Raw genomic sequence first — 22772 nt, 5'->3', positions numbered from 1 at the left:
CCCGATAAACTGTAATTGTCAATAAACAGGATTTGGGGGAGAGAAAAACCCTAGCCCTCCCCAAGAGTCAAGACGAGTTGACCTTTGCATCTAGGCCTTATTCAGTCCCAGGGGTCTCCCGCGATCCCGCCAACACGGCCTTCCAACAGCCGAAGGCCTCAGCTCACGAACCGCCCCAATCGCTTGGCTGAGGTGTGCATCCTCCCGGCGGCCCACAATAGGGACGCGTCCCCTTTAAGGCGCCAGCACCGCTGCCGCGGCGGCCGGAAGTGTAGGAGCCCGGCTTGGCGGCGGCGGTGGCGGCGGTAGCCGTGGCGGCTTGTGCGCATGCTCCGTCGCCCGCCCGCCCTGGCCGCTCGCCGCCCGCCCGCCCGACGGAGACGGTGAGGAGGGGGAGGGGTGGGCGCGCGGCGCGGGCGCGGCGAGGGCTGGGGGCGGAGGGGGGGGGGGGCGGGCGCGGGGGCCGCGCGGCGGCCGGCGAGGGCGGGCGGGCGGGCGCGCAGGGGGCGGGGGGCTGCTGCCTCCGCGGGCGCCTCCCCACGCCCTGTGCGTGCCGCCGCCGCCGCCGGGGAGCGAGCGGACGTCGCGGCGCCGCGGGGGGGTGGGGGGACGCTGCCGCTGGGTCCGCCCGAGCAGCCGGGCCGCCCCCAGCGTGGCCGCCAGGGCCTGGGCTCCCGGCCCCCTCGAGCCGCGTGCCGGGCGGGGGTGGGGTGGGGTGGGGTGGGGGGAAGGCTCGGCGCCCCCGGACCGAGGAGCCCGGAAGTCCCCGCGGAGGGGCCGGGGGAGCCGGGGTACCCCCCCCCAAAGGCGGGGTCTGGGAGCTCGGGCCTTCGGCGGAGCAGCTGGATCAGGCCTGGGTCGCGCCCAGGGCGAGGGGGCGGCGTGCTGGGGCGGGGCGGGGGGTGCTGAGTGTGGGGAGTGAGGGGCCAGCCGGGGCCCGAGGGAAGAGGCCTCGGCCGCTGGCCCTGCGGAGGAGGGAGTCAGGTCCTTTGGAGGACTCCGGGAGGAAGGAGCGCCCTTCCCGAAGACGGGCAGTGGGAAGGAGAGGGCTCCACCCGAGGGCCGCAGAATGGAGTAGCTCCGCTGGCTAGGTGGAGAGCAGGGTGGTCCTCTGCCCCGGGAGGTGGGGGAAACCTATGGTTATGAGGGGTGGTGAGAAGATAATTACGGGGATAGGGAACCCCTTGTTTTCAGGAATGACAGAGGAATTGGCCAGGTGTCCCTTTAATTGAGAGGTAAGAGGAATGAGGGCAGAATCTTACCCGAGGGTCTTGACCTAGGAATCGGAGGAAGAAAGGCTTGGCTGTCCAAGGAGCAGGGAAACTCTCAAAGCGAGACTTGTCACAGTGTCAAAGAGAACCAGGAAGTGGGGGTTTCCTCCATGTCTGGAGACTTCCCATTGCCTTAGCTAGTATTAGGGAACGGTTTCACGAGGGCTTGGGCCTGCTCTTAATTTTTCAGTCTTAGTAATAACTTGTTTTTCATCTGTACTTGATCAAGTCCATTGATTAGCTGCGTCCCCCTGAGTGTCTTTGGGTTAATTTGGGCCCTGTTTTTTGGTTCCTTAAACTCTTGAGAGATGACTTTAAAAATCATATCCATTGATTCCTCCAAACACCTACATAGAAGTCTCCAATCTGATTTATATAGAACTTCATTTCCTCTGGATACTTCCTGCAAAGTGGTTCTCTGTAATCCTTGGGTTCGTTATACCTGAGGTCACTCTGGCTCAACTATTAAGTTCATAACAAAGGGGTGGATTTAATGAGTTTTTTTCTTAAATAATAAAGTTGCATCTTGGGAGATTTTTGTTTTGTTTTGAGTTTCGTTTGTTTTTTTTCCGTCCAGCAGTGATGGTGTACACCTTTAATCCCAACACCAGGAGGCAGAGCAGGCGGATATGTTCATTTTTTTTTCTTTTCTTTCTTTTCTTTTTTTTTCTTTCTAGACAGGGTTTCTCTGTGTATCTCTGTGCTACCTAGCGAGTTCCAGACAAACCAGGGCCACAAGGTGAGATGGCAAGGAAGAAAAGAAAAGTACAAAAAAATGGTATGACCTCACCTATGATTCAAGCACCTGAGCTTCTGAGACAGGATTGCCAAAAGCTCAAGGCCAGCCTGGGCTACATAGTGAGTTCAAAGCTAACATGGGATACAGTGAGCCCCAGTGTCAAAAAACATACACAACAGCCTGGCATTGTTAGGGAGGCAGAGGCAGGTGGATTTCTGTGAGTTCGAGGACAGCCAGGACTATATAATGAGACCCTCGCAAAAAAATAAAAGCCAGGTGGTGGTGGTTCATGCCTTTAATCCCAGCACTTGGGAGGCAAAGGCAGGCAAGTCTTTGCATTCGAGGCCAGCCTGGTCTACTGATTAAGTTCCACAGCCAGAGCTACATAGTGAGCCCCTGTCTCAAAAAAAAAAAAAAGTCTACGTGTGTGTGTGTGTGGCAGGATCTGTGTACCGTGTCCTTGTGGAGGTCAGAGGACAACACAGGATTTGATTCTGTCCTTCCACCATGTGTACCCTGAAGATGAAACTCAGGTTTCCATGTTTGACCACAAGCGCTTTGACCTGCTGAGCCGTCTCACCAGGCATCCATCCCACCAGGCACCACTCCTCCTTTTTTTGGGACAAAGGTTTCATATAGTCCCAACCTTCTTATGTAACTGAGGGAGACCTTGAACCCCTGACCCTTCTGCTCCCCAGGTGCTGGTTTACAGACTTTCCCACTATGCCTGGCTTCATGCTCACTTTGAAATTTTAAATTTATTCTGTATGCATGATGTTGGGAGGGTGCATGTACCACGGTGTGCCTGTGGATGGAGGTAGGGGACTTTATGGAATTGGGTCTCCTTTACTTTTATATGAGTGAGGTCTAGAGATGTAACTCAGGTAACCAGGCCTGCAGCAAAGCAAGCACCTTTCAAGAGGTTTTTTTTTTTTTTTTTGTCTTGAAAATAACTACAGAGCAGCAGCCCATTAGCACCTGTCTAGAAACGCAGCTTTCTGTAGGCCGAACCAGGAGGATTGAAAATTCAAGTCCAATCTTAACTATCTCTTGTCTCAAAAGAAACAAGAACCCCCAAGTAACTGAGTGTGGGATTCTTGCATGCAATTCCTGAGCTTGGGTCATCCTCTGCTACATAGTGAGTTTGAGGCCAGCCTTGACTGCATGAAATCCTGTCTCAAAAACCCCAAAGCAAGGGCAACAAAAGTAGAGAAGCTCTTCTTTTTTTTTTTTTTTTTTTCTGAGATAGGGTTTCTCTGTGTAGCTTTGCGCCTTTCCTGGATCTCACTCTGTAGACCAGGCTGGCCTCAAACTCACAAAGATCCGCCTGCCTCTGCCTCCCGAGTGCTGGGATTAAAGGCATGTGCCACCACCGCCTGGCGAGAAGCTCTTTTTTTGCAGGTTGAACTCACATTCATGCCAAGCCTCTGCCTTGAGCTGTACTCCCCTTGCAATACTTCTTTCCACATCAGTTGACTAAGTTTTAACAAAATTTTGTCATGTTTTTGTATGTACTCATAGAGTTACAGAGCACACACTGATTTCACAAGGGATATTGCAAGGTCTCTTCTGTGAAACACCCATGGGACCAGCTCCCTCACCTTGTCTCAGGAGTTTGTGTTGTTATAAACAAGGGGCAGTTTTCTGTGTACACAGCTTACAGAGATGACTTTGCTGTAGTCTGCTGTTTGGGGTTGGTTTGGGGTTACTCACTAGAAATACGATATTTAAGATAATGAGAGATAGTGAACCTAAACTTCATTTACTAAAGAATTATGAATCACCATGTTGGCGTGGACTCTCTTCTCTGTTACTAAAAACATGTTTTGTTTTGTTTCATTTTGTAAGGTTTATTTTCTTAGACGGGTGTGGTGGTACATGCGTTTAATCCCAGCACTAGGGAGGCAAAGGCAGGTGGATCTCTGAGTTTGAAGCTAGCCTGGTCTACATAGCTCCAGGACAGCCATGGCTACATAGAGAAACCCTGTGTGTAGGGGATGGGGGTGATTTACTTTAGCTTACTCCAACCTGATATAGTGAATTTCAAGCCAGCCAAAGCTATATAGTGAGACCCTGTCTCAAAAAAACCAAGACAAAATAAAAAAGATATATTTGCTTTTTTTTTTTTTTAATGAATATTAGTGTTTTGCCTACATGTGTGCATATGTACCACATGTGTGCCTAGGGAGGTCAGGAGTGCATCAGACCCCTTGGAACTGAAGTTAAGGTGGTTGTGAGCCCCCATGTGGGTGCTGGGAATCCAACCTGGCTCCTCTATAAGATCAACAAGGGCTCTTACCTGAAGATACATCTCTCTAGCCCTACTTCAGACTTTCAAGAGGCTACTATTTCAGCATGCAACAAACTCAGGATTTCTTTTTGTTTTGTTTTGTTTTTTTTGAGACAGTTTCTCTGTTGTATCTCTGCCTGTCCTGGAACTGGCTCTGTAGAGATCCGCCTGCCTCTGCCTCCTGAATGCTGGGACTAAAAGTGTGTGCCACCACCGCCTGGCAGGATTTCTTCTTAAATTGTACTGCAAAGCTGGGCACAGTGGCATACATTTGTAATAACTGGGAAGTGGAGGCAGGAGGATCAGGAGTTCAAGATCATCCTTAAGCCGGGAAGAAGTGGCACATGCCTTTAAACCCAGAAGGCAGAGGCAGGCGGATCTCTTGAATTCGAGGCCAACCTGGTCTACAAATCAAGTTCCAGGATAGCCAGGGCTACACAGAGAAGCCCTGTCTCAATAAACAAACAAACAAAAAGATCATCCTTAGTGACGTAGTGATTTTCAAGGCCACCACAAGTAACCCCCAAAATTAGTAACGTATAATTCCAACTACTCTGGAGGCTGTGGCAGGAGGCTCACTTTGACCCAGGAGTTGGAGACCAGCCTGGTCAACACAGCAGAACCACACCTGTGGGAACAAAACAGTCTGAACTTGAAGCTATGCAGAAGAGCCTTCACCTCAATCCTTAGCAGTTCCCCTCCCCACAGCCAAAAAAAAAAAAAAAAAAAGAAAGAAAGAAAGAAAGGGGCTGGAGAGATGACTCAGCGGTTAAGAGCACTGGCTGTTCTTCCAGAGGTCCTGAGTTCAATTCCCAGCAACCACATGGTGGCTCACAACCATCTGCAATGAGATCTGACACCCTCTTCTGGCCTGCTGGTATACATGCAAACAGAGCACTATATATACAATAAATAAATAAATCTTTAAAAAAAAAAAAAAAAAGAAAGAAAAACGTATGATGAGAAAGAAAGAAAGAAAAAAAAGAAAAACGCATAATGGGAAACTAGAGCATAAGCTGAAACCTAGTGATAGAAGTCACCGGAAGACCTTTCCGAAGAATGATGCTTCAGAGGGTTAACAGAGACTAGCCCAAAAGGAAGGGAAGAATCTTAGGGACAGGAAGCAAGTTCAAAGGCTCAGTCTAGGAAAGGCTGTACATTTGAGAATTGGAGAACAGTGACAGTGTGCCAGCCGGGAGGAAGGGGGCTGACCTGGAAGCTTTGGAGGCCATGCTAAAGTGCTTGCACTTTATTTTCACAGCAACAGGAATACAGTAAGACGTTTTTAAGTGGGAAAGTGGCCTGTGGCCTTTAGTAGGATCACTTTGGTTGCTATGTGGGGAATGAATTGGAGGAATCCAAGACCAAAGGTTAAGATATGGGGAAGTAGCTGAAAAAACCCAGGTAACAGTGTGGCAGCCCACATATATTTTGACAGCACAGATGGAGTATGTGAGGAACACACACACACACACACACACACACACACACACACACACACACACGGTAGACTGGATAGGATTTTGTGGCTGATTGGATTTAGAAAGAGGAGGCAAAAATAACTTCTGAGTTCCCTCTTTTTGAAAACGGGCGGAAGATAGCATCACTTAGGGAAACAGGAAATCTAGGAGCAGGTTTGAGGAAATATGGTTCAGTTTAATGTAGTAGAGACTGATAAATACAGGGATATAGAATTCATAAAAAAATTGAATGAGATTAAAAAGCCAGATATGAAGAAATTTGACTAGGTCATATATACATGCAAAAGTGATTGAATCAACATATCAGCATCAAAGTTGAGGAGAGTGATGGGGGCACAAAGATGTTTAGATAAAATAGTGCGTAAGTGCAGGGCAGTGGTGGTACATGCCTTTAATCCCAGCACTTGGGAGGCAGAGGCAGGGGCATTTCTTAGGTTCTGTTTTACAGATCGAAGTACAAGACAGCCAGGGCTACACAAAAACTCTATTTCAAAAAACCAAGAGAGGAAAAAAAACAAAAACAAAAACCAAACCAAGAGAGGAAGGAATGAAGGAACCAGGAGCTGTGGATTATAGTTCAGTTGTGAAACACTTGCTGATGTGTGCACGGCCCTGTCTTCCATCCCCAGAAGCAACAGAACAAATACACAAGAGGACGCAGGGTAGCTGTGGCTGTCAAGGTCTACATGGGGAACTGCAGTGAAGGGCGGTGTGTAAAGACCAGGAGGGAGTGACAGGCCACATTTAGAGGGACATTCTGAAAAGCAAGTGTAGTGATGGCTTCATGGAGGAGTGAACATTAGGGATGAAGGTGCTTAGAGCTTAGAGCATAGAACGGCAGGGAGCTCTGGAAGCACATTGGTAAGTGTTGAGAGTACTGTGAGTGTCTGATATGGTAGGGGAGTAATGCTGTAGCTAAACTGGAGTATTCCGAGGCCAGTGAGGTCCACTTTGAGCTCCACGTTATGTATGTGTATTTTCATTAAAAAAAAAAAAAAAAGATTTATTTAGGCTGAGAGGTGGTGGCACACGCCTTTGATCCCAGCACTCGGGAGGCAGGGCCAGGCCTATCTCTGTGAGTTTGAGGCCAGCCTGGTCTACAGAGTGAGAGCCAGGACAAGTACCAAAACTACACAGAGAAATCCTGTCTCAAAAACACCAGTTATGTAAACTGTTCTGCTTTCATGTATGCCTGCAGGCCAGAAGAGGGCACCAGATCTCATTACAGATGGTTGTGAGCCACCATGTGGTTCTGGGAATTGAACTCAGGCCCTCTTGAAGAGGAGCCAGTGCTCTTAACCCCTGAGCCGTCTTTTTAGCCCACGTATGTGTGTTTTCAAGACTGGCAGAGCTGAGGAGTGACTTGAGTCTCTGACTACCAGTTACATATTCCAGTTTGCATCTGTAATCAAAACGGCTGACCCCTGCCCACCTTCACATGTTCACATATATTCATTTAGTAAATTCAGTGTTTTTTTCTTATACTCTCTACAGTAACTTTTTTTTTTTTTTTTTTAAAGACAGGCTGGCCTTCAGTTTATATAGGTCAAGCTGTATTCATTCAAATGCGCCATAATCTTCCTGCTTCAGTCTCCCAAGTGTTGGGATTATGATGTGAATCACAGCACCTGGCCCCCCCACGCTTTTCAACTGTAACATGTAAAGGATTGCAGACATAGCTCAGGGTGAGCTCGAGTGTTAGAGCGCTTCCCCACCATGCACGAGGCTTTGAGTGGGGTCCCTAGCACTGAAAAAAATCAATTCTCCTGAACGCTAAAGGCTAACAGCAGCAGGATATCCTGAGACCCTCTGTGTTTTCATAAAGATTGGGACAACGGTTACAAGTGCTTGCCATGCAAGCCTGATGACCTGATTTTGATACCCGAATCTCGTGGTGGAGGGACGGAACTGACTCCTGAAAGTTGTCCTCTGACTTCTACATGTGTGCTGTGGCATGTGCACAAACATACAAACAACAACAGTAATAGAAAAGAGTGGGTTAGTACTTTAGATTGGAGGAGCACGTGGTACTTGCTGATAGTTTCCTCAGTAGCTCTGCAAGGAGCTGTCAGACAGGGTCATCCCCATTCACACTGAGGAGCTGAGATGTTCCGTGACCCTCCTGGAGGGACACGCCTTCGTCCCAGCACTCCCAGTGGAAGCAGGGAGATCAGGAGTTCAAGGTCATTCTCAGCTCCATAGCAAGTTCCAAGTCAGCCATTTGAGACTCTGTCTCTAAAAATAAAACAAGAACATAAAGTTCTTAGAGCCAGGCTTGGTGACTCACAGCCTGTAATTCCAGCACATTGAAGCTGAGGCAGAAGGATTGCTTTGAGTTTGAGACTAGGCTGGGCTTCAGAATGAGACCTAGTCTCAAAAAGAAAAGTTCTTGGCCTCTTGGTGGTAGTCTATGTCTTTAATCCCAGCAGCAGGATCTCTGAGTTTGAGGCGAGCCTGGTCTATAGAGCAAGTTCCAGGACAGCCAGGACTACACAGAGAAACCTTGTCTAAGAAAGAGAGAAAGGAAGGAAGGGAGGGAAGAAGGAAGGGAAGAAGGAAAGGTTCTTAGAGATTATACAGTGAATTCAACATTTATTAACAGCTATGCAGCTGACACTCAGATACTGAATATTTATAAAGGATAGTACTGTATGCAATGTCATATAGTTGATATGTAATGGCTACTTGGTCTTAAAATAGGTACAATTCATACTTTTCAGGGCCCACTCTTTGGGATGGAACTAGTCTATGTTGTAAATTGATCCACAGAAAAACAAGCCAGATGTGGTGCATGCTCGTAATGCTAGCACTTGGGAGGCAGAGGTAGGCAGATCAGCAAGCTGAAGCCAGCCTGGACTACCTATTGATATTCCCTTCTCAAAAAGAAAACAAAGGCTTTTGATCTCAGAAGCAGGAGACAGAGGCAGGCTCATCTTTGAGTTTGAGGCCAGCCTGGTCTATATATTAAGTTCCAGGTCAGACAGCATTTCTTTGTGAGACTATGTCTTAAAAACAAAAGAAAGAAAACCTGAAACAACAGAAAAACCTTAAATCTAGTGCTGTTAATTTCAGTGCTGTGTGTAATCTCAGTTCTGTGATCCCAAGCTACCGATTTGATGTCTCTAAACTTGAGAGGAGATGCACAATTAGGTCTGAGAGACTGGTAGAGTTGGCTCTGGCAAACCGCTGGGTGAGTCGCATGTACTATGAAAGCATACTAAGAGCCTGTGTCAGCTTCTGTCAGCTCCCTCTCAGTCCTCATTCTTTACAGAGGATGGTGATGCCGGGGCGCTCAGAACTGTTGGTTATCTCGGCATCCCTTTCTTTCAAAGACGAAGTAATCATACTTCTTGTTTCTCACAGCAGTCCCAGCTAGCTGACTTCATGTGAAAGATGGCTAATGCAGAAGTGAGTGTCCCAGTGGGAGATGTGGTTGTGGTACCCACTGAAGGAAATGAAGGGGAGAACCCTGAAGACACTAAAACCCAAGTGATCTTGCAGTTACAGCCTGTGCAACAAGGGTAAGTAGCTGGAGATTTGGTTGTTCTGAAATGTATTATTGGGAGATTGAAAGGATGGGAAATAAGAACTGTGCAGGAGTTTAGTACAACATGACCACTGACATCAGTCAGGGTGGCTGAGTTTTCGTCCCAGGAATAGGTACTCCCTCTGTCATCTTAGGGCTTTTTGTTTTATTTAATTAGTTTTAGTTTTAGTTTTTGTAATTTTTGAGACAGTTTCATGTAGCCCCAGGCTTGCCTCAAACTTACTATGTTGTAAAGGGTAGCCTTGAACACTTGATTTTCCTACCTTTTCTTCCCAATTACTAGGATTACAGATGTACACAACCATGTCAAGTTGTCACTCACTTCTTACTACAACAGCTGTTTCCTAGTGTCCCTCTCTGTCTTTACAGTGTGAGCTCTCTGAGGGTGAGTTAGTTACGTGGCTCCCTCATCTTCTCTGTCCACACTATTTAGCAGAGGGCCCAAATGCATGTTTCTCAAATGCAGTGTTGACTCAGAGACTAAGCAAGGCACCTCCAGAAGATATTCCTACTCTAAGCTCTAAAATTCTGCTGGATTGGCAGTTTATCACAAGTGTCTGTCCACTGCTGCCATGATGATGCGTTATGAACGTGTTAGAAGAATCGAGTACAAGGTCCTCGTCAGCATGAGGCTTGCCGTCTAGTTATAAAACAAAAGTGCGTGTATATAGTATGGAATCCTTACATAGTGAAGACTAGGACGTGTGGAGTGGCCTGGGAGTTCAGAGGATCACAATCAATTAGAAAGGAAAGTTGACTAAGATGCTTTTGCAATGTCCAGAGTCAAACCTGGGACCTTTCTCATGCTGCACAGATCATCTGCCACTGAGCTATGCTATATGCTAGCCCTAAGAGTTACAATTTAACAAGTTTTTCTTTCAAGCTGGGCAGTGGTGGCACATGTCTTTAGTCCTAGCACTTGGGAGGCAGAGGCAGGCAGATCTCTGAGTTCCAGGCAAGCCTGGTATATAGAGTGAGTTACAGAGCAGCAACCAGGGCTACACAGAGAAACCCTGTCTTGGGTGGAAAAGAAAAAGAAGTCTCTCTCTCTCTCTCCTCTCTCTCTCTCTCTCTCTCTCTCTCTCTCTCTCTCTCTTCTCTCTCTCTCTCTCTCTCTCTCTCTCTCTCTCTCTCTCTCTCAGCAAGGTTTTGTTACGTAGCCCAAGTTGGACTTAAGTTTAACTATGCTTCTGCTTTAGCCTTCTCAGTGTTGGGATGACGGGTATGTGCTGCCATGCCTAACTTTAAAGGGGATCTTAAAAGAAAAAAAAAAAAATTAGGCCAGACAGTGGTGGCACACACCTTTAATCTCAGCACTTGGGAGGCAGAGGCAGTCGGATCTCTTGAGTTTGAGGCCAGCCTGGTCTGCAGAGTGAGTTCCAGGACAGTCAGGGCTACCCAGAGAAACCCTGTCTCAAAACCAAACAAGAAGGGGGAGTGGGAAGAGGGAAGAGGGGGATCTGTGGTTGGTATGTAAAATGAATAAAAAAAAAATTACAGAGCTAAACAGAGAATTCTCAACAGAAGATTCTCAAATAGCCAAAAGACATTTAAGGAAATGTTCAACATCCTTAGCCATCAGGGAAATGCAAATCAAAACAACTCTGAGATACCATCTTATGCCTGTCAGAATGGCTTAAGATCGAAAACACATATGACAGCTTATGTTGGAGAGGATGTGGAGTAAGGGGAACACTCCTCCACTGCTGGCGGGAGTGTAATCTTGTACAGCCACTCTGGAAATCAGTATGGCAGATCTCAGAAAATTGAGAATCAACCTACCTCAAGACCTAGCAATACTACTCCTGGGCATATACCCAAAGGATGGTCAGTCATACCACAAGGATACCTGTTCAACTATGTTCATAGCAGCATTATTTGTAATAGCCAGAACCTGGAAACAACCTAGATGCCCTTCAACTGAAGAATGGATAAAGAAAATGTGGTACATTTACACAATGGAGTATTATGTAGTGGTAAAAAAACAATGTCATCATGAAATTTGTAGGCAAATGGATGGAACTAGAAAATATCATCCTGAGTGAGGTAACCCAGACCCAAAAAGACAGACACGGTATGTACTCACTCATAAGTGAATATTAGACGCAAAGCAAAGGATAACCAGGCTACAATCCACAACTCCAGAGAAGCTAAAGGTAAAGAGGAGGACACTAAGAGGGGCACACATGGATCGCCCCAGGAAGGGGAAAGGGTTAAGATCTCCTGGATAAACTTGAAGGAGGGAGTGGAGGGGAGGGGATGGGAGGTGGGAACATAAGGGCTCAAGATGGCCTAGTTGGGGGAAAGACAGGGAGGGAGAGCAATGAAAGAGATACCTTGACAGATTGTACCATTAAGGGGATGGGGAGAAATCTGCAGATAGGGAAAACCCAGGAACTCACAAGATTGTCCCCAGCTAAGACTCATAGCAATGGTGGAGAGGATGCTTGAACTAGCCTTCACCTGTACTCAGATTGGTGACTACCCTAATTGTCATCATAGAACCTTCATCCAGTCACTGATGAAAGCAGATGCAGAGACCCACAGCCAAGCACTTGGCCAAGGTCCTCAAGTTCAGTTGAAGAGAGGGAGGATGGATTATAAGAGCAAGGGGAGTCAGAATCATGGTGGGAAAAACCACAGAGAGAGCTGACCCAAGATAGTGGGAGCTCATGAACTCTGGACTGACAGCTGGGGACTTGCATGGGACCGAACTAAGCCCTCTGAATGTGGGTGAAAGTTGCGTGGCTTGATGTGTTTGGGGGTCCCCTGGCAATAGGACCAGGACTTATCCTGGGTACACGAACTGGCTTTTTAGAGCTCGTTCACTATGGTGTGATTCCTTGCTCAGCCTTGATGGAAGGAGGAGGGGCTAGGTCCTGCCCCAACTTGGTGTGCATCCTGTGTTGACTACCCAAGGGAGGCCTTACCCTCGCTGAGGAGGGGGTGGGGGTGGGATGAGGGTAGATGGGAGGAGTGGGAGAAGGGGAGGGAAGCAGAACAGGGATTGGTATGTAAAAGAAAAGAAAAAAATTTTTTTAATAAAAAATGAATTAAAAAGTTAAAAAAATGGAATACACTTATTCTAGAACTGAAAATATTAAAGCCAATTAAGATCTTAAAAAAAAAGGGGAGGGCTGGAGAGATGGCTCAGAGGTTGGGAGCACCGACTGCTCTTCCAGAGGTCCTGAGTTCGGTTCCCAGCAACCACATGGTGGCTCACGGCCATCTGTAATGAGATCTGGCGCCCTCTTCTGTATACATAATAAATAAATAAACATCTTAAAAAAAGGGGGGCCGGGCGGTGGTGGCGCACGCCTTTAATCCCAGCACTCGGGAGGCAGAGGCAGGCGGATCTCTGTGAGTTCGAAGCCAGCCTGGTCTCCAAAGCGAGTTCCAGGAAAGGTGCAAAGCTGCACAGAGAAACCTGTCTCAAAAAACCAAAAAAAAAAAAAAAAAAGGGGGAGGGGGGGGTCTGGAGAGATGGCTCAGTGGTTAAGAGCACTGGCTACTCTTCCAGAGGGCCTGAGTTCAATTCCCAGCAACCACATGGTGGCTCACAGCCATCTATAATGGGATCTGATGCCCTCTTCTGGTGTGTAGGGATACATGCAGATGGAGCACTCATACCTAAAAAATATATACATAAATTAAAAATAAAAATAAAAACAAGGGCTAGAGAGATGGCTCAGTAGTTGGGAGCAGTGGCTGCTCTTCTGGTAGACCCGGGTTCAATTCCCAGCACCCACAGGGAAGCTCTCAGCTGTCCCTTGGAAAAAGACTACTAGCCTGTTTCTCTCTAGTTAATTTAAAAAAATAAAAAAATAAATAAATAAAAACAAAACAAAGCCAAAACATACACACATTAGTTTTGTTTTGTTTTGTTTTTCAAGACAGAGTTTCTCTGTGTAGCCCTGGCTGTCCTGGAACTCGCTCTGTAGACCAGGCTGGCCTCGAACTCACAGAGATCCGCCTGTCTCTGCTTCCCAAGTGTACACATACAGGCACTGGAGAAATGGATCAGTAGTTAAGAACACTGACTGCTCTTGAATGGGACCCTGATTCAGTTCCTAGCACCCACATGGTAGTGGGCACTGTATGCATGTGATGTACATGTATGCAGGTATTCACTCATAAAAGTAAATCTATTTTTAAAAAATCACAAAAACAAACCAAACCAAAAAACACTGAGGTGTAACTGGACCAAAGAGGAAACAAAAAAAGAAAAAGAGACTTGTGGTATGAGGACAACCAAGGTAGGGTAGCTGCTTCCAAAGCTGGGGGTGAGTTGAGGTGAGGAGGTGGAGGAGAGTTTATACTTTATACTTTTTTGTTTGTTTCTTTTGAAACAGAGTCTTTGCTGGGTAGCACAGATTTGCCTTGTATTCCCGGCCGTCTGCCTCTGCCTCGTAAATGCTGATATTCGGGTATACAAGACTGCCTCCAGCTTTTTGTTTTTAGTATTTGTAAATGAATTTTTAAAAGTTTGGGTATATCTTTGCACAGGCATGTGCATATGGGTGTAGTGCACATAGATACCAGAGGAGGCGGTCAGCTCCCCTGGAGCTATAGTTACAGGCAGCTGTGAGCCACCGAAAGCGGGAGGGTCCTCTGGAAAAACACAGTGTTCTTGACCTCACAGCCATCTCTTCAACAGTACTCTGGAACTTCTTTTTCTTTTTTGAAAGCAGGATCTCAGGGTGTCCTTGAACTCACTATGAAGCCCAGACCTCAACCTAGAAATCCTCCTGTCTTAGCTTCCCAAGTGTTGGAATTACAGGCATGCAGCACTAAACTTCTGTTTGGACTTTTCCAGGTGTTTGTTATGTACGTGTTTGCAGGAATGCATTAGGCAGCAAAGGTAGATTGGAACAGCCTTCCCATGTGTGCACAAAGAAGCTGGCACAGTGTGTGAGATGATACTTTAGGTTTTTCTTCTCTTTTCTTTCTTTTTTTGGTTTTTCGAGACAGGGTTTCTCTGTGTAGCCCTGCCTGTCCTGGAACTCGCTCTGTAGACCAGGATGGCCTCGAACTCAAGGAGATCGGCTTGCCTCTGCCTCCCAAGTGCTGGGATTAAAGGTATGCGCCACCACTGCCGCCGGGCTTTTTTGTTTTTGTTTTTGTTTGGTTTTGATACTTTTTTCCCCCTAATTTTATTTTATTTTTTTATTTTATAATTTAATTTAATTTTACATATCAGCCACGGATTCCTCTGTCCTCCCTCCTCCCACTCTCCCCCTCTTCCCCCTAGCCCACCCCCCATTTATTAGTAGGGTCACTTTAAAATAGGCCTTCAGCTTAACCTTTGTTTTCCCCCATATACAGTGAAATATCTAGAAAGCTTTTTACTAATTCTAGGGAAGGCTTGGGGTATATCTCAGTGATTAAGCACTTGCCTGACATGGGCAAGGCCCTCAGTTCACATTTCTATCACTGCAAATGATAATTTCCAGAGCTTTCCATAATAACATAAAAGAAAAAATATTCAGCATGTAGTTTCTTAGAGAGAGAGAGAGAGAGAGAGAGAGAGAACTGGGGATAAGTGGGGCACGGTGGTGCATACGTGTAAATCCAGTTCTTGGGAGTTGCAGGATAATCAGAGACTTAAGGCTGTGCTCAGGTGCATAGCAAATTTGAAGCTAGCCTGAACTACAAGAAACCCAATCTCAAAACAAACAAAAATCCAGTGAAAAGACCCAGTAACTACAAGAATGTCCTGGAAATGTCACCTAGTGATCCAGTACTTCCTTAGTATTCAGAAGGCCCCGAGTTACATCTCCAGCATTTCAAATAAAATAAAACCATCTCAAAATAGTTATTAATTTTTTCAAATAAATCTCTTTTATAACATATTTAGAGTTCTCAGAAGAAACGAAGGTCCCAAGATTCTGTCACCATTCTTGACTTTCCAGGCCATTTTGGATTTCCTAATGAACAGTTTTTGTTTGCATTTTGTTGATGTTGTTCTTTGTTTGTTTTTAATGTGTATGGATGTTTGGGCTGCATGGATGTTTGAGCACCAGGTGCATGCAGTGTCCACAGAGGCCAGAAGAGGACTGGAGTTAGACATGGTTGTTAACCTATATTTAGGTGCTGGTGACTAAACTTGGCATCTCAGGTGGGCATAGTGATGAACACCTTTTTCTTTTTTGGTTTTTTGAGACAGCGATTTTTTGTGTTGCCCTGGCTATCCTGGAACTCACTTTGTAGACCAGGCTCTGCCTCTGCCTCACGAGTGCTGGAATTAAAGGCATGGTACAGGGCCTTGTGCTTGCTAGGCAAGTGCTCTACCACTGAGCTAAATCCCCAACCCAAACTTAGGCCTTTTTTTTTTTTTTTTTTTTTTTTTTTTGGTTTTTCGAGACAGGGTTTCTCTGTGTAGCACCTTTCCTGGAACTCGCTTTGGAAACCAGGCTGGCCTCCAACTCACAGAGATCCACCTGCCTCTGCCTCCCGAGTGCTGGGATTAAAGGCGTGCGCCACCACCGCCAGGCGACAAACACCTTTAATCCCAGTTTTTTAATTAGCATTCCTCTATTTGATTTGTTCATATGGTCTTATAACTACTATTGAAATTATGTTCATAACTCAAAGACTTTGACAACACATCAAACACATCACAAACTTAAAGATAGCTGTTGTACATTTAACCTCAGCATCCAGTTCTGCTTTTGGATTGCACAGAATCAATAACTAATTCATACAGAAAATAAATATCTTATCCAGCCTAAGCTTACATCTTAAACATGGGCAACACCTGAAAACTATTGGTAACACAGTTACACGTGACTGTGACAAGTATGTCTGAACCACACAAGCTGACCTTTGAGTGAGGCCTGGGCAGCATGGCTCCTGACTTTTCTTGTCTCCCTGAAACACTGCACTCCTTTGATGACTTACTTCCTGGTCCAAATAATTATTGGTGCAGCATGACATCTTTTGTAGTCAGTGACACACTGGGGAGACATTTAGTAGGGACACATGACAGACAAAAAGTTTATTCTGAAGACTGTAGTAAGTTAGAGCCCAGGGTGGAGCCTTGGGTATCAGTCACTGCAGTGAGTTCCACTAACAGGTTCTGATCATTGAATGTCAGTTACTGCAGTGAGTTCCACCATCATGTTCCCATCATGGTGATGTCTTGATCTCCTGAGGCAGGTGGAATACCTGTCTGGAGAAGGACCGCTTCCTGCTTCTCTATGTCTCCTTATCCTGTATCAGTGTCAGTAGCTGTGACGAGCCTGGGGCTGGGCTACCTTGTGGCACTCCAATCTGTGAACTGTTTATTAAGACAGGTAGAGAGTGGAGCTCAGTTGATTCGGTGCTGACCCCAGCAATGCAAAAAATAAAAAACAAACACCGTATCTAAAGCTGGGAATGAAGGCAATGCCTGTAATTTCAACACTGTGGAGTCTGAGGCAGAAGAATCACTTTGAATTCTAGGCCAGCCTAATCAACTTACTATGACCTGTCTCAAAATAAAAAGTAAAAAATAAGCTAGATGGTGGTGGTGCACACCTTTAACCCCAGCACTTGGGAGGCAGAGGCAGGTGGATCTCAGTGAATTCAAGACCAGACTGGTCTATAGTGTAAGTTCCAGGACAGCCAGGGCTGTACAGAGAAACCCTGTCTCAAAAAAAAAAAAAAAAAAAAAAAGCATCTATCTCAGGGATAGAACCCTGGGCTAGCATCTGAGAGGTTCTGGGTTCAGTCCCTAGAACTGCAAAAACAAAGAAACACAAATTTCCAGTGTTTTAAAGAGGAGAATCCCATGATTGCTCTGCTGGAGTGTACAGGATTGATGAGATGGGGTGGGCAAGCTGTTCCAGGCTGGACATAATGACACCTGAGTCAAAGGGGTAGCAGTGGCATTAGAGGCAGGGAGGACAACTGGTGTTAAAAAGGTCTGTCTGGCAAGATTTGACAACTGCGCAGGATCTGAAGGGAACTCCAGCAGAAGGGCTGGGTGTGTGGTTTTGTCACAGAGTGCCTATCTAGCATGCGTAGGGACTAGGCTTAATCTCCACTAGTCCAAAAAAAAAAAAAAAAAGATTCAAGAAAGAGGACGAAATAAAAGCAGTTGCCACCCCATCCCAAAAGCAGGAAGGAGAGGAAGAGGTCTGTCTACTGCAGTGCCCAGGTCCCATCCAGTGTGCCAGGTGACACCAGTGACAAGGATGGAGAGAATGGGCGACAAGAGGATGGCTTTTTTTTTTAATTACTTATTTTTATTTTATCAGTGTTTTGCCTGTATATATGTCTGTGTGAGGGTATTGGATTCTGGAGTTACAGAAAGTTGTGAGCTGCCATGTGGGTGCTGAAAATTGAACCCGGGTCCTCTGGAAGAGCAGTCAGTGCTCTTAACCGCTGAGCTATCTCTCCAGCCCAGAGTGCAGCTTTTGTATTGTTTGGTTTTGTTTGAGACAATCTCCTGTGTATTCTAGGTTGACCTAGAACTCCTGGCCCTCCTGCCTCTACCTCCCAAGTGCTGGGATTGCTGGTGTGTGACTACACCCAGCTCAGGAATAAAAGTAAATGGTGATTATTGCAAGCATAACGAGCGCAGCGACGTTCTTTGAGATAAAGATGTCCAAATGTGCTTGCTTGTTCACTTAGCAGTTAGCTGCATTGTGGTGTGAAGTTCAGAGGGGAGGTCTGCACTGGAGGTGGACCAGCGCACTGCAAAGAAGAGCGTGCAGGCGCGTGCTTTCAGATAACAAAGTGTAAGGATTAATGTAGTAGGATTTGCTCCGCCCATGACCTTGGGCTATAGGGCCAGAAGGAGGTGGTACTTCTTGCCCTTGTGACCTCTTAAAAGGAAATGGAGAAGGGTCGCATGCCTCTTCTTCCGGTTGCCTGCGAGGTGGATTCGCTCCGGTCAGATCAGAGGACGACTTCAGCTGTCTACTCCGTTCTGTATTTGTGAGTGTATTTCCTCAATTTATATCTTAATAAATCCCTATTACCCATTAAAAAAGAGGACAGGAGAGATGGCTCAGAGGTTAAGAGCACCGACTGCTCTTCCAGAGGTCCTGAGTTCAATTCCCAGCAACCACGTGGTGGCTCACAACCATCTGTAATGAGATCTGGCACCCTCTTCTTCTGTGTACATAATAAATAAATAAATCTTAAAAAAAAAAGAGCATTGAGTGATGTTCCAGAGGAACCGGGTTCAATTCCCAGGTCGTCCGTCCGAGTCCAATCACGCCAGGATAATAAATAAATAAAAGGAAGGGACCATGTGACCCCTCTCCCTTTCCTTTAAGAGGTCACGTATGCGGAAGCACCACCTCCTTCCAGACCTATAGCCCAAGGTCATGGGTGGAGCAAATACCACTACAAATTAACCCTTAAGCTGATTACAGAAATGAAAGGGACACTCAGGTGTCCTGATAGGTTATCTGAGGTGTTAGGTTACCTGAGCCCCTGAATGTATCTTGAGGAAGATCTGCTTTACCTAACCTACCCCATCAAAGTCCCAAATAGGCCCAGTCCTGATTAGCTGCTAAGAGCCGAGGCATTGGGTGTGTCCAAGTGGTGTTTTGCATAGCCTCCTGTTTGGCGGATCCTCTAGTGATTGCTGGTTACCTGGGCCAGTTCCATGTTGGTTGGTTTGTTTCTATATACTTGGTTTATGTCAATAATTTAGTTCTGATGCCCTGAAAGGCTAAAACACTAAAAAATAAAACAAGCTAAAATGTCCAGATTTCAGCAAGGGTCATTGTTTCCAGGTCATCAGCTGCTTCCTGTCTTGCACTGTCTGCCGGCTCTGCTTTTGGCAGATGAGTTTTATGAAAAAGTCTATCGCTGGGCGGTGGTGGCGCACGCCTTTAATCCCAGCACTCGGGAGGCAGAGCCAGGCGGATCTCTGTGAGTTCGAGGCCAGCCTGGGCTACCAAGTGAGTTCCAGGAAAGGCACAAAGCTACACAGAGAAACCCTGTCTCAAAAAAACAAAAGAAAAAAGAAAACAATTTTATGATCAGGGGTCACCAAAACATGAGGAATTCTATTAAAGGGTAGCAGCATTAGGAAAGTGGAAAACCAGTGATTTAAGTTAATGAGGAAGGGGCTCAGTAGTTAAAGAGAGCGTGTTGCCCTTTGTAGGACCCAAGTTCAGTTCCCAGTACTCACGGCAGGCAGCTCACAGCCACTTGTAACTCCAGCTCCATGGGTTCTGACACCCCCTTCTGTTCTTCTAGGCACATACACACATGCATGCACATTCTCACACACAAGTGTGTTTGCGCGTGCAAATAATCACACGGTTTTGTACATATAAGTAACAAATCTTTAAAGTTATTAAGGAAGAAGTCTGTGTAATACACATAGCAAATATTAATTTACTTGGGGTGAAGTGAGTTGTTTTCATTTTCCTGGCATGAACTGCTGCTAAGCAGTTCTGGGCCTCTTGGAGTTTAAGTACAGTGGGAAACTTGTCGAAGTACTATGGTAGTGTTGTAAAATATACTTACTTTACTCATTTTGGGATAGATTAAAACAAATGTCTGAACTCTGTGCTGTGAGTATTAATTTTTTCACAATCTATGTAGTTTGTTTATCGATGGACATTCTTACGACAGGATTTATGATGCTGGGTCGGAGAACAATGCAGCAGTTGTAGCCGTAGAAACCCACACGATACACAAAATTGAAGAAGGAATTGGTAAGTCTTTCTGCTGTTCTATCCAGTACCTTTGACTTCAGCTTGGTGGTTGAGAGTTTCTGTATATTTTTGCTTTTAAATTTCTGGGCATGAAACCTGGGATTTTGTCCAAGCCAGGCTGGTGCTCCACTACTGAGCTGTGCCCCCAGCCTGTGATTTCTGGCCTTTTATGTCTTATTTTTTGTCCCCACCAATGCAGTGTGCCTACTAATACTGCCAATTAACATGGCAGACTTTGCCAGGCATGGTGGTGCGTGGCTTTAATCCTAGCACACAGGAGGCAGAGGCAGACAGATCTCTACGTTCCAGGTTCCTGGACAGCCAGTGCTACATAGAAAAACTGTCTCAAAAAAACTAACCAATCAAAAAGATGGCAGACTTGTCACTTGATCACCTAATATCAATATGTTGCAAGGACCAAAAAAATGTTTTTGTCTATAAAAATCCTATAAAGAGGCGTGGGGTAAAATATTTAGCTTGAGTCTCTATGTGGGATCCCTAAACACCATTGGGGTGGGGGGTTTAAAACGAAACAAAACAAAAAGAACCATGGGGCCTGTGATGTTAATCTGTAAATCTAGCTACTTGGGAAGCTGAGGCAGAGACAGGAGGATCTATGTGAGTTTGAGGCCAGCCTGGGCTACAGAGTTAGTTCCAGGAAATGCGCAAAGCTACACAGAGAAACCCTGTCTTAAAACCAAACCAAAACCAAAAAAAAAAAAAAAAAAAAAAAAAGAATCACACATTTAGGGCCTATCTGCACGACAGAGCATGTTCAAGGCCAGAAGATTAGGTATATAAATTCAGTAGTAAAATGCTTGCCTAGCATGTGCAAAGATTCAGTCCATAGCCATCCCTACCTACCTCCACCCCCTCATCACACTGGGCATGGTGAGGCGGACCTGTAATCACAACATTGGGAGGCTGAGACAGGAAGATTATGTTTGAGATTGGGCTGTATAGCAAAACCCTGCCTTAAAAAAGTAATCCCACAATGCAAAGGGAGCTTTTAGATTGATCCCTGTCATTAGGGGAGGCTGCAGGTGAAGACTGAAGAGGCATTGTATTGACTGGGAAATTGTCAATGAAAGAAAACTTAGAATCTAAGCAAATCTGACTTTTTTACATTTTCTCACTCAGTGTTCTTGAGAAATTAACTTCTCCGCTGGAGAGATGGCTCAGAAATTAAGAACACTGGCAACTTTTCCAGAGGTCCTGAGTTCAATTCCCAGCAACCACGCGGTGGCTCACAACCATCTGTAATGAGATCTGGTGCCCTCTTCTGGCATGCAGACAGAACACTGTGTACATAATAAAGAAATAAATCTTTAGCCTTTAATCCCAGCATTTGGGAGGCAGAGCCAGGTGGATCTCTGTGAGTTCGAGGCCAGATTGAGATCCAGGACAGGCTCCAAAATTACACAGAGAAACCCTGTCTTGAAGAACAGCAACAACAAAAAGAGAAACTCACTTCTCTTTTGAAGCCCATGTATTTATATGTAAACACAGGAAGTAATTACCATCTCACAAGATTATAATAAGAACTAAAATGCTGGGTGTTTTGTCTCATGCTTATAATCCTGACACTTTGGAATTAGCAAGATCCGGAGTTTAGGGGCTGGAGAAAGGCTTAGTGGTTCCACAGGACCCAATTTCAATTCCCAGCACCCATATGACAGCTCTGTCTGTAACTCCAGTTCCAGGGAATCTGACACCCTCGCACAGACACACATGCAGGCAAAACACCAATGCACATAAAATAAAAACAAATAAATAAGCTGGGCGGTGGTGGCGCACGCCTTTAATCCCAGCACTCGGGAGGCAGAGCCAGGAGGATCTCTGTGAGTTCGAGGCCAGCCTGGACTACCAAGTGAGTCCCAGGAAAGGTGCAAAGCTACACAGAGAAACCCTGTCTTGAAAAACCAAAAAAAAAAAAAAAAAAGCAAAAACAAAAACAAATAAACAAACAAACAAATAAATAAATAAATAAATAAGAACAGGCGTTCAAAGCTATCCTTGGCTACATAAAAAGTTCATGACAGTTTGAAACTGTCTCAAAAAACAACCTAACCCTAACCCTAACCCTAACCCTAACCCAACCAAACAGGGCTGGAGAGATGGCTCAGAGGTTAAGAACACTGACTGCTCTTCCAGAGGTCCTGAGTTCAATTCCCAGCAACCACATGGTGGCTCACAACCATCTGTAATGAGATATGGTGCCCTCTTCTGGTCATACGTGCTGTATACAAAGTAAATAAATAAATCTTTTTAAAAAAAAACAAAAAACAAACAAACGAATTATAGTAGCACATGTAAAGGTTATGGTAGGTTGGCCATGTAGCTCATCGGTACAACACGTAACTAGCTTGCATAATGCCTTGGGTTTTATCCTCAACAACACTCGAAACAAACAAATCTGAGGGCTGGAGAGACGGCTCGGCAGTTAAAATGGCTTGCCGTATGTAGGCAAACCTGCAACCTGAGTTCAAGCTCCAGAACCCACGCAAAGGTGGGAGAAGAGGACACTCTCCAGAGTCGGCCATCTCCACAGCGTGATGCGCATGCCCTCCCCAGTAAGAATAAATATATATATATATATTTTTTTTTTCGAGATAGGATTTCTCTATGTTAGTTTTGGTGCCTGTCCTGGATCTCGCTTTGTAGACCAGGCTGGTCTCGAATTCACAGAGATCCACCTGGCTCTGCCTCCCGAGTGCTGGGATTAAAGGCGTGCACCACCACTGCCCAGCAAATAATATTTTTAAATTAAAAAATAGAGA

General features: G+C 45.7%; 1 protein-coding gene across 1 annotated transcript in view; it reads left to right on the top strand.

Annotated features, from left to right (window-relative positions):
* The first annotated feature begins 275 nt into the window (after window positions 1-275).
* Gmeb1 (glucocorticoid modulatory element binding protein 1) overlaps window positions 276-22772 on the top strand; it is a 44339-nt gene continuing 21842 nt past the window's right edge. Inside the window, exons 1-3 of the mRNA XM_059255084.1 lie at window positions 276-383; window positions 9145-9302; window positions 19910-19992. Of these exons, the coding sequence (XP_059111067.1) occupies window positions 9175-9302; window positions 19910-19992 (211 nt within the window). The 5' untranslated portion in view covers window positions 276-383; window positions 9145-9174. The remainder of the gene's footprint in view (window positions 384-9144; window positions 9303-19909; window positions 19993-22772) is intronic.

This window comes from Peromyscus eremicus, chromosome 2, assembly GCF_949786415.1.
Source record: "Peromyscus eremicus chromosome 2, PerEre_H2_v1, whole genome shotgun sequence".
Taxonomy (NCBI): domain Eukaryota; kingdom Metazoa; phylum Chordata; class Mammalia; order Rodentia; family Cricetidae; genus Peromyscus; species Peromyscus eremicus.
This window is presented reverse-complemented; position numbering and strand designations above follow the sequence as displayed.